Source organism: Canis lupus, chromosome 23 (assembly GCF_011100685.1).
Source record: "Canis lupus familiaris isolate Mischka breed German Shepherd chromosome 23, alternate assembly UU_Cfam_GSD_1.0, whole genome shotgun sequence".
NCBI classification, from domain to species: domain Eukaryota; kingdom Metazoa; phylum Chordata; class Mammalia; order Carnivora; family Canidae; genus Canis; species Canis lupus.
The window spans coordinates 11999740-12012090 of NC_049244.1; the positions used below are offsets into that span (position 1 = coordinate 11999740).

Below are 12351 nucleotides of genomic sequence, written 5' to 3' on the forward strand. Positions count from 1 at the left end.
ATCCACAAATCTTATCAAATCTTCCTTCTTTTTACTTCCCCCTGCTATTAGCCTTGTCCAGACCACAGCTGTCTCTTACCTGAATGATTGCAGTAGCCTCATATCTGTTCCGTTTACCTCTGTCCTTCTTTATAATCTTTTCTCAGCAGCAGGAATTTACTGCTGGTAAATTCTGGTCTCCTTGCTTATACTCTTGATCATCCTCTGTAGTCTGTCCTTAATAACAACCAGAGTGATCTTCTGCAAGGGTTCCCTTCTCAGTCAGCCAAAGCTAAAGTCTACTTGGTTTCTAAGGCACTCTGCTCTCTGTGTATCTCTTCCCCCTTATTCATCACCGTCTCAGCTATGTTGACCTTTACTCAGACACACCAGGCACACAGGGACCTTTGTACTAGCTGTCCCCTCTGTCTGCAACACTCTCCATCCAGATATCTGCATGACCCCTTACCTCACTTCCATCAGGTCTCTGAAAGTAATTTTAAATTACCCCAACTCTCCCTATTCCCTTTACCTCCCGTTTTTTTTTTTTTTTTTTTTGGTTGTGTATGTGTGTGTGTATGTTTCTATCCTAGCACTTACTGTTTGTCATATTTTGCAGTTACTTACTTTCTTATCTGACCCAGCTAGAATATAGGCCTCATGGAGGGCAAGGGCTTTGTTACCTTAGAATCACACCAGCAAATGGTATTATTAACATGAAAAAAAGTTTATTTAAATTTTGTCTTTAGTTTTCTGTTTATAAAGTATGTTTTATGATACCTAGGTAGTCACATTTTCTATTCTGGAAGGTACTGAAATCCAGTACTCATATTCTTAATATTTCTTTAAAGTTTTTGAGAAGAAAAGGAAGAAACCAACTCATTCAGAAGACTCGGAATCCTCTTCCAATTCCTCTTCCTCTTCAGAATCTTCTTCAGAAAGTGAAATTGAACATGAGAGAAGCAGAAGAAGGAAACATAAGAGGAGGCCAAAAGTTAAACATTCTAAAAAGAGACGAAAGGAAGCAAGCAGTTCAGAGGAGCCAAGGAATAAACATATAACGAGCCCAAAAGGGTAAGTGTGAAATGCCAGGGGAATCTAAAAAACACACATACCTTGATGGGGAAAGTATGTGCAAATTGTGTAAACTTAGCTTTATTACCTGTTGTTGAAGAACGATAGCGTTTTTTGGACTTTAATCTGAAATCTGACTGCTCTAGGGGTAGCACAGATGTATCAAAGATTATATATTTGCAGGTGAAAAAAATCCTTGGAACTTAAAAAGTTGGGATCATTTGACAGTTTTCATACTAGAACTTTAGTACTGTGGCATTTAGTTAGGTGTTCATGCTTTATATGTTCTCTTTGTGAAAATTGTACAAACCATTTGAGTGAGATTTGTAAGTTAACAAATCAATTTTATTGCTATTATTAGTTATTTATTGTTAATATTATCATGAAATGCAAACATTGCACATTTTAATTGGTGACATGCTTTGTTCTCAGTCACTCTGAGAGGAGTGATACCAATGAAAAAAGGTCAGTTGATTCAAATGCTAAAAGGGAAAAGCCTGTAGTCCGCCCAGAGGAGATTCCTCCAGTTCCTGAGAACCGATTTTTACTGAGAAGAGATATGCCTCTTGTCACGGTGGAGCCTGAACCGTAAGTATGGTGATTAATCTCTTCTTTTTCATTTCTGTGAATGATAATTCCATCAGCTCATTGCAGTTCCACACATTTATTGAGCATGACCCTTAGTCAAAGCACTTTGAACTATACTGTGGGAGATGCCAGGTTAATGGAATGACATGTACCCTATCTTTCAGAATTCACATTCTACTAGTTGGTAAAAGGGGGTTGGACAAGTTGGCCAAGGGAGAGGTTCTTCTTGGAGTTCTGGAAAGACTGCATTACTCATTTTTTCTTTCTCTTTCATTGGAGATGAGATTTGGTTTGTGAGAGCAGAGGGTGATTTGAACTGTTTGGAGCCAATTGAATGATAAGACATGTTCCAATTTGAATAGTATAAAATTAATTGCATGGTGATTAGGGATATAATTTAGTATCATAAATATGTGACTTGCTCACTTGCTTTGCTGGGTGATAACCTCTCTGCATTGGGAAAGATGATGTGTAGCTTTAGATTTAGTCTCAAAAAGTAGTATGTAATATATTTTGTGTGTTACTTCAAGTTTAGAATTGTTAAATGTTTGAACAAAAATACCATAATGTGGCGTATCATTGGTAAGTTCCCTATGAAGAGTTCTGTTGAATGCTGAGAAGTTATGCACATGTCCCTGTTTACAGACAGGTATCTACATAAGGTTATCATGTAATTGATTAAACACTTTTAAAGCCTAGTATTGTCTCATCTCAAACAGCTGTTAGAAAATGGGATATATCTTTGCATTAAAAGCTTATTAACATGCTGATGTTTTCATTTTTAAAAATTCTGGCTTGTTAATAAATTTTAGTGGGATCCTTCTTTCTTAAAATACAAGACACCAAGTTCACTGATCAAATCTATTTGGCTTTCAGCAGGTAGGAAACTTGAAAGGGCAGTTTCTCTGTCATGGCAGGTGTTGTCCATGGGCCACATTTGGCCTATTGCCTATTTTTGTACAGCCTGTGAGGTAAAACATGATTAAATGTTTGTAGAAAAAAAAGGAGAGTAGTAGTTTGTGACATGTGATAATTATATGAAACTCAGTTTTCAGTGTGCATGAAGTAAGTTTTAGTGGAACACAGCCACATACATTTGTTCAGTATAAGAAAATAAGAAAGGGCTGTTTCTATGCTACAACAGCAGACTTGAGTAGTTGTAGCAGAGTTTGTATGTGGTGCTCTGTTGCCTTACACTATTACTTGGTGCACTATGCATCACAGTGATGCTATTACAGCTCTCTGGTATTTCAGGTACTAGACACACAACCGCTATAAATGAAAAAAAATATTTTTTTTTTTTTTTTATAAATTTTTTATTTATTTATGATAGTCACAGAGAGAGAGAGGCAGAGACACAGGCAGAGGGAGAAGCAGGCTCCATGCACCGGGAGCCCGATGTGGGATTCGATCCCGGGTCTCCAGGATCGCGCCCTGGGCCAAAGACAGGCGCCAAACCGCTGCGCCACCCAGGGATCCCCGAAAAAAAATATTTTTAAAGATAAAATATGTACAGTCTCATTACAGGTCAGCGTTACCAGATGAACAGCATTATCTATTTTGATAGACAATACTATGAACCCTAATTAAGTGAAATGTTATTCAGCCCCCCCCCCCAAAGAACTCCGTTCCTCTTGTTAGTAGATCTTTATTACAAAGAAATAATACTCTTATCATATTTCATATTTCATTGATAAAACATTAGTGAAAATTTATTTTCTTTCTTCTTATCTAAGTACCTAAATAATAACCTTAATTTTCTTCTTGGCCTACCAATCCTAAAATACTTACTCTCAGATTCTTTTTTTTTTTTTTTTTTTTTTTTTTTTTCAGATTCTTTTCATAAAAACTTTGCTGACCTTTGTTATCTGGTATTGCTAAAGGAGTAATTGCATTTGTGATTGAAAAGTGCTGATAATTTTGTTTGGTCACATAACATCTTTGGAAGTTATTTTATGCAGAATTGTTTTAAATCATAATTGGCTGGTAGTTGTTTCATGCAAAGATAGCACAATTATTTTATTAGGATCTTTGAGATTTTCATCAGTTGTTTGAGAGCTATAATGAAGTGTCCTTCAAGAAATCAGTATATGCAGGACACCTGGGTGGCTCTGGTTGAGCGTCTGACGCCTTCGGCTAAAGACATGATCCCGGATCTGGGATCAAGTTCCACATCAGGCTCCCTGTGAGGAGCCTGCTTCTCCCTCTGCCTATGTCTCTGCCTCTCTCTCTCCATGTGTGTCTCTTATGAATAAATAAATAAATAAAAAAGAAATCAGTATATGCAAGGATAAGAAGCAGGGGCTGTCAGCCACCTTACTGATACACCAGCAGTTAAGCTCATATCCCTTGTAATTTGCTTAGCAGAATTTGGGTTCCACATTTGGCTCTAGTTTATTTGTTCTCAACCTTAGCTGCACGTTAGGATAATTTGCAGGCTTTTAAGAATATCAATTTCTGGGCCATACAGCAAATCAAATCAGAATGCTGTGGGGAGGAGGTAGAGAGTGGTCACATTGAATCAGTATCTAAAAGGTTCCCATGTAAACATTAATTTTTGCTGAACACATGTAGGCAGGATCAGTGCTTTTTCTTCATGAGGAAAATGGGGTTATTGGTTGTGTACCACAAGTACTTACTTACCTCATTGTGAGAATTAAGTAATGTCATGAAATGACTGAAAAAACTATATGTATACTTTGTAGTTAAGACTCTTACAGTAACATTAGTATGTTTATCTGGAGCCTGCTTCCTAGAGCCTTAGCAAATCCTGTGCATTGGCTTTAAGAGTCAAGTTGCATTTCTTTCTGACTTTGTGCAAGATTTGTAGCCCCCTTAAAATTCTCTATGTTTAAAATGAAGATGCTAATAGTACCTACCTCATAGTGTTATGAGAATTCAGTGAGCTAATGCCTTTATAAAGTGCTTGTTAACCAGCAATGTACAATATGAAACGGGAATTAAGAAAGCAATTCTACTTAAAACAACATCTAAAAGAATGAAATACTTAGGAATAAAGAGGTGAAAGGTTTGTACAATGAAAATTACAAAATATTAGATGTAAATTAATGGAAAGATGTTGCATGTTCATGGGTTGGAAGACTTAAAATTGTTAAGATATCAGTACTCTCCAAAGCAAGCTTTGGATTCAATGCAATCTCTACCAAGTTGCAACAGCCTTTTTGCAGAAGTGGAAAAGTCAATATCAAATCAAATGGAATCCAGGGGGCCTCAAATAGCTAAGACCGTCTTGAAAAGGACAAAGTTGGAGCATTTGTATTTCTTGTTTTCAAAACTTAAAGCAGCAGTCATCAAAATAGTATGGTACTGGCATAAAGATACATATATAGACCGATGGGATAAAATTGAGAGTCCAGAAATAAACCTGTACCAGTATGGATAGCCAGGTGATTTTAGAAAAGGATGCAGAGTCCACTCAGTGGAGAAAGAAGTCTGCCTCTTCAATAAATGGTACTGGAATAACTGGATTTCCACCTGTAACAGAGTAACGCTAGACCCCTACCTCACGTCATATACAAAAATTAAAATGAGTCCATGACCCTCAACATAAGAACTAAAACTGTAAAACTCTTAGAAAATATAGGCGTAAATTTTTAAGTCCTTGGGTTTAGCAGTGAATTCTTACAATTGGCACCAGAAGTATGGACAACTATAACAAAAAGACAACTCAATTTAAAAATAGGCACAGCACTTCAATAGTTGTTTCATACAGATGGCCAGTAAGCACATGAAAGGATGCTTAACATCAGCATTAGTCATTAGAGAAATACAAACTACACCCACAGTGAGATAATACTCACCTACCAAGATGGCTATAATTTAAAACAATAACCAAGAAAACTAGTGTCAGCAAGGATATGGAGAAATTGGAATCCTTATACATTGGTGGCAGTAGTCTAAAATGATTCAGACATTGTAGAAAATGGTCTGGTGGTTCCTCAAAAAGTTAAACATAGATTTACTATGTAACTGAGCAGTTCCATAGGTAGGTATATATCCAAAAGAATTGAAAATAGAAAATCAAACGGAGAGACGCCTAGGTGGCTCAGTGGTTGAGCATCTGCCTTTGGCTCAGGTCGTGATCCTGGGATCTGGGATTGAGTCCCGCATTGGGCTCCCTACATGGAGCCTGCTTCTCCCTCTGCCTATGTCTCTGCCTCTCTCTGTGTGTCTCTTATGAAAAATAAATAAAATCTTAAAAAAAAAAATCAAACAGATACTTGTATGCCAGTGCTTATTGCAGTATACTCAACAATAGCGAAAAGGAAAAGACAGATCCCAAGTTGGTTGAATACACAATGTGATGTGTACATACAATGGAATGTTCCCTGGCCATGAATTAGAGATTACTAGAGGCTGAGAGAGCTCATGGGGGTGGGGGTGGGTGGGGACAGATTCCTTAATGGGTAGAGTTTGGGTTTGGGGTAATGAAAAAGTTTGGGAAAGATAGTAGTGATGGTTGTACAACATGAATATAAATATGAACTTTACACTTAAAAATGGCTAAAATGGGATGGATGCCTGGGTGGCTCAGGGGTTGAGCATCTGTACCTTTAGCTTAGGGTCTGATCCTGGGATCCGGGATCGAGTACCGCATTGGGCTCCCTACATGGAGCCTGCTTCTCCCTCTGCCTATGTCTCTGCCTCTCTCTGTGTGTCTCTTATGAAAAATAAATAAAATCTTAAAAATAATGGCTAAAAAGGCCAATTTTACATTATATACATTTTACTCAATTATGTTAAAAATGCTTAACATAATGTCTGACACATAGTAAGTACTCCATAAAAGCTAGCCATTATGTTAATAACATAAAAAACTTGAGGTATGAAGATTTCTCATGCATGGAGGACAATAGTTGCCACAAAAACTATACTCTTAGAATTACCACAAGGCTGCAGATTCAGAGCATTGACAGAGGGGCAGCTTGTAGAGTGGGGGGAAGACAAAAGATTTATTAAAAATATAGAATAAAATATGGTTTTAAAAACACAATTGGAGCATCAGAGTCAAATATCTCAGGATTCCTTTAGAACATCACTGTTTTGACAAGAGACATGTAAAGAGGGATTTTGTTTAAAAGTAGTTCTGTGCTTAAAAAGATACATAGTATCACTACCCATTTTTGGGTTACTTTTTTTTTTTTAAGGTTTGACATTTAAAAAGTTTGCCTAGAAAATCAGATTATATGGAGTGCCTCGTTCTACAAAAGTGTTGGATCTAAATAAAATGATTTTTTTAATAGGAGTATAAATTCTGCATTTAAATTTTTTTCCTGCATTTAAATATTGAGAAAACTGCCGAGCATTTGCTTATTTTAAATTTTCAATCTTCTTTTCCAGGAAGATTCCTGATGTTACACCCATTGTAAGTGATCAGAAACCTTCTGTATCAAAATCTGGACGGAAGATTAAAGGAAGGGGCACAATTGTATGTGTGTTAATAAGACTTCTTTTTTTTCAAATTACGTATCTAAGGTAGTATAGGCAAAATCCTAGCTTTAATTTTAGGTAAAATCCAAGATCTGTTCAAGGAGTTAGTTTTATTCTCTGTAGGTATATTGCTAGTAGAGCAAAATTTATTTGCTGTATTTTAAATATGAAATGATATGTGAAACAGTGAGTATGTTGAGAAATCTTAGTATGTTGAATAATCTAGGCTAATGAATGCAACCATTAAGACTTAAAGAAAAAAATCCCATTTTTTTTAGTCTCTTTTATGTTTGGCATAACTTCATATCCTCTTTTGTACTTTAATCATTATTTCTTTTGAATGGCATCTGAGATTGGGTCTTATACCTAACTCTGTCCTATAGCAGATTGTAATTGAGAGGTATTATCGAAACAGTTATTCCTATCTTTGTTTTTGAAGCGCTATCACACACCTCCAAGATCAAGATCATGTTCTGAATCAGATGATGATGATAGCAGTGAAACTCCTCCTCACTGGAAAGAGGAAATGCAAAGATTAAGAGCATACAGACCACCTAGTGGAGAAAAATGGAGTAAAGGAGATAAGTAAGAGCTTTAAGTATGAGCACAGTCCTGTTACTACTATATTTTAAGTGTTAAGAGGCTAGAGACTTACTTCTGGACTTTTCATGAAAGACTTAACATTAAAGTTAGACCATGACCAAAGAATACATTTGAGAATACTTGGCAGAAAGAGAGCTATTAAGTAGGAGGGCTGATTGGCTTCAGGATGCTTTTAAATAAAAATTCTGGGGACGCCTGGGTGGTTCAGCAGTTGATTGCCTGCCTTTGGCCCAGGGCGTGATCCTGGAGTCCCAGGATCGAGTCCCACATCAGGCTCCCTGCATGGAGTCTGCTTCTCTCTCTGCCTCTTTCTCTCTTTGTGTTCTCATGAATAAATAAAATCTTTTAAAAATAAAAATAGAAAATAAATCAAAATTCTGTTTTCCCTCCCAAAGCTGTAAAACTACTAAATCAGAGATACCCTTGTTCAATTTTAGAAATAATCAGGACTTAAAAATCATATAGCAGATCCTTTTCTAGCCAGGTCTCTTAGTCATTGATGAATGAATTAGTAGGTAGGAAAATCTGTACCTAGCATGTGCATTAACTTCTGACCCCGAGGACTGTTGGTTCTTTAGAAGTATACCATCTCTTACCCTCAATAATACCCCACAGGGGAATAGCCATTGTTGAAATGGGGCTGGCTCCAGAATAGCTAGTGAAAAATACACCAGTGGGATCCTCTATAATTGTTCATGGTAGTAGTCTCTACTCTTCTGTGGGTGTCCAGTAGAATGGTTAGAAGTTGGAAGAGGGAAAAAAAGATAATGCGTCTGTTGTGTGAGAGTGATTTAGACACAGTGATACAGAGAACTCTTAATGTTGAGCCCTGACACTACCCATTACCAAGTCTGCATCTATTTTCATGTGCTTTTTCCTCAGTTTCTGTAGTAAGTAATTAAACCTTAAGAGAAAGTCTTGATTACTGTGAAGCTGAAATAAAATAACAGCCATGTTAGCTTCTTAAGAGGCTTCTTTTATAAAGGTCAGGCAGCTGTCCTGTATCTGCAGGAAATCAACAGAATTGTTTGGGAACTTGATTGGACTCTCCCTCAAAAATTGTTCCCGGAAGCAGAGGGTCATGAACAGATCCTACCTGGCCAAGGAGCTCTGTCACTAGTGCTCTTATGATGAATTGGTTTGGTTTGGCTTCCAGAACTGTTTTTCTGTGAAATTTGAAATCTTTTTGCTTAGTTAAAAAAAAATATATCCTTTTATAAGTGAATCTGCTAGTAGTTGTCAGCAGTTTCAGCATTTCTCTGAAATTATAGGTCAAGAGGAGGCCTATCCATACCCTTTGGTTTATCCTTCCTATACGTACTTCAGGTGTTGATGGAGTAATTTGCTCTTTAGGCTTTTGTCAATGCATCTGTATTGACAACAAATGTGTATTTCAATTTAAAGCATAGAAAACATGCTTGTAAATAACCATGCATTTTATATCCTTTTCCATAGATTAAGTGATCCCTGTTCGAGCCGATGGGATGAGAGAAGTTTGTCCCAGAGATCCAGGTCGTGGTCTTATAATGGATATTATTCAGACCTTAGTACAGCAAGGCACTCTGATGGTCACCATAAAAAACGCAGGAAAGAGAAAAAAGTTAAACATAAAAAGAAAACTAAAAAGCAGAAACATTGCAGAAGACACAAGCAGACTAAGAAGAGAAGGATTATTGTACCATCAGACATAGAATCCTCAAAATCTTCCACCCGACGAATGAAATCCTCTTGTGACAGAGAAAGGAGATCTCGTTCTTCCTCGTTATCATCTCATCACTCCTCAAAGAGGGACTGGTCTAAATCTGATAAGGATGACCAGAGCTCTTCAACCCATTCCAGCAGAGACTCCTACAGATCTAAATCTCACTCGCAGTCTTATTCTAGAGGAAGCTCAAGATCAAGGACTCCCTCAAAATCCTCATCACATTCTCGAAGTAGATCAAAGTCCAGATCTACTTCCAAGTCAGGGCACCAAAGGACAACATCAAAATCACCAAGAAGAACAACCTCTCAGTTAAGTGAAAGTAAAGCAGTTAAAACAGAACCCTTAAGAGCAACAGCACCACAAAATGAAAACGTCATAGTACAACCAGTGGTGGCAGAAAATATTCCTGTAATACCATTGAGTGACAGTCCCCCTCCTTCAAGGTGGAAGCCTGGACAGAAACCCTGGAAGCCCTCTTATGAGCGAATTCAGGAAATGAAAGCTAAAACAACCCATTTGCTGCCTCTCCAAAGCACTTACAGTTTAGCAAATATTAAAGAGACTGGAAGTTCATCATCCTACCATAAGAGAGAAAAAAATTCAGAAAGTGATCGGAGTGCTTATTCAAAGTACAGTGATAGAAGCTCGGAAAGTTCACCAAGGTCAAGGAGCAGATCTTCTAGGAGTAGATCTTATTCCAGATCATACACAAGGTCACGAAGTCTTGCTAGTTCACATTCAAGATCTAGGTCTGCCTCCTCTAGATCTCATTCACGAAATAAATACAGTGATCGTTCACAGTGTAGTAGATCCTCGTCATACTCTTCTGTTAGCAGTGATGATGGAAGAAAAGCCAAGAGAAAATTTAGATCCAACGGGAAAAAAAATAACACTTCAAGTAAGAGGCACAGCGGCAGCTCTGAAAAGAGACTTCACCATAAATATGTGAAAAACAGAGACAAGTCTTCAAGTCAGAGAAAGTATAGTGAAAGCAGGTCATCTTTAGATTATTCTTCAGACAGTGACCAGTCAAGTGTTCAGGTTACACAGTCAGCCCAGGAAAAAGAGAAGCAAGTCCAAATGGAAATGAACAATAAGCAAGAGAAGAACAGAGATGAAGAGAAATCTAAGCCTGAACAGGAATGCCCTCGTTCAAAGAAAAGAGTCTTGAGAGAGAATCTTTCTGATCACCTTAGAAATGGCAGTAAGCCCAAAAGGAAAAATTATGCTGGGAGTAAGTGGGACTCTGGGTCAAATTCTGAACGAGATATAACAAAAAACAGTAAAAATATTTCCCGGCCATCTTCTGATAAGGAGGAAGGTGAGGCTACATCAGATTCTGAGTCAGAGTTTGGTGAAATTCACAGCAAAGCCAAACCTGCAACAAAGTCTTCAGCAAGTGCTTCGCTGCCTGATGGTAATGGTGCTTGGAAATCAAGTAAGCAGCAGTCTTCGACCTCTGATTCTGAGGGGTCCTATTCCAATTCAGAAAACACTAGAAGAAAGGCACGGAAGCGCAAACATGGGTCAAAGGAAACTCTTAAAAGAGAGCAGACCAAAAAAGCAAAGGAGAAACTGAAAGGGAAAAAAGACAAAAAGCACAAGGCTCCAAAACGAAAACAGGCATTTCACTGGCAGCCTCCACTAGAATTTGGTGAGGAAGAGGAGGAGGAGATTAGTGAAAAACAAGTTACTCAGGAGGCAAAAGAGAAAAAACAAGTTTCTGAAAACAGTGAAACCATGAAAGAAAATATTCCACACACTGAGAAGTCCTGTGAAGAGGGCAACTTTTCAGGTAAACGCAATCCAGTCACGACTTCTTCGGATATGGATCAGCCTGCTAAAGAGGATACTAAACTCAGTGCTTCTCCCACAGCCTTAACTACTGAGGAGAATGTCACTGCTTCTCCCTCCAACATTCAGCCTATTGCAGAAAGTGTCCCAAGCGGAGTGGAGGATGTGCTGCAGACAGATGACAACATGGAGATCTGTACTCCCGATAGGAGTTCCCCAGCAAAGGAGGCATCCCCTCTAGGGAATTCAAGGCTTGCTACCGCAGACGTAAACATTGTTCTAAAACAGGATATGCACACAGAGCATCCTGAGACAGAGGAGTCAAAACAGGAGAGCAGTATGTCCGAAAGTCAAGCAATGGGGGATGTGGGGAAACAGGACAGCAGCCCTGCTAGCTTGGCCAGCACTATAGAAAGCACTGTGAAGAGAGAGGTGGCAGAGAAGAGCCAGATCAGTCTCATGGATAACAAATGGAAGCCCCTGCAGGGTGTGGGGAACCTGGCGCCACCAACTGCTCCCACATCCAGCACTGTGGAGGTAAAGGCATTGACTACTGCACCTGACATGAAGCCACAAGGCCTGAGGATAGAAATTAAAAGCAAAAATAAAGTTCGGCCTGGGTCTCTCTTTGATGAAGTAAGAAAGACAGCACGCTTAAACCGGAGGCCAAGGAATCAGGAGAGTTCAAGTGATGAGCAGACACCTAGTCGGGATGGGGATAGCCAGTCCAGGAGTCCAAGCAGATCTCGAAGTAAATCTGAAACCAAATCAAGACACAGAACAAGGTCTGTCTCCTACAGTCACTCAAGAAGTCGATCACGAAGCTCTACATCATCTTACCGGTGAGCAATGTATTCTCTTTTGTCTCCCCCAAGGAGCGTTTATTACTGTGTAACTTGGAAGAACATCAAAATTAGGGACAAGATCACTCTTTCCAAAAATCTGGAAGGGAGTAAGGGGGTAGTCTTGTGCTCTGTGGCTAAGAGAGCCAGTTTGAGGACATAGGAAGTGGGGATTTTAGGTGAAGAAATTTAGGTTCAGTGTCAAAAACTATTATTTGTCACTTAAAGCTCTCTGGTAACAGAAAGGAGTTGCCATGATAGGTGGCAAGTTTCTCTCCTTGTCGGTGTGACGCTGCTCTCCCGCCTCTCAAAGAT

The 12351-nt window shown here is 38.6% G+C and overlaps 1 protein-coding gene across 4 annotated transcripts in view; it reads left to right on the plus strand.

The window, feature by feature from the left end:
* The window catches only part of NKTR (natural killer cell triggering receptor), a 52806-nt gene that overhangs the window by 33228 nt on the left and 7227 nt on the right, over positions 1 to 12351 (plus strand). For all 4 annotated transcript variants that reach the window (XM_038570570.1, XM_038570571.1, XM_038570569.1 and 1 more), the window contains 5 exons: positions 831 to 1053; positions 1486 to 1641; positions 7003 to 7090; positions 7532 to 7677; positions 9151 to 12036. In XM_038570570.1, the coding sequence (XP_038426498.1) occupies positions 831 to 1053; positions 1486 to 1641; positions 7003 to 7090; positions 7532 to 7677; positions 9151 to 12036 (3499 nt within the window). The remainder of the gene's footprint in view (positions 1 to 830; positions 1054 to 1485; positions 1642 to 7002; positions 7091 to 7531; positions 7678 to 9150; positions 12037 to 12351) is intronic.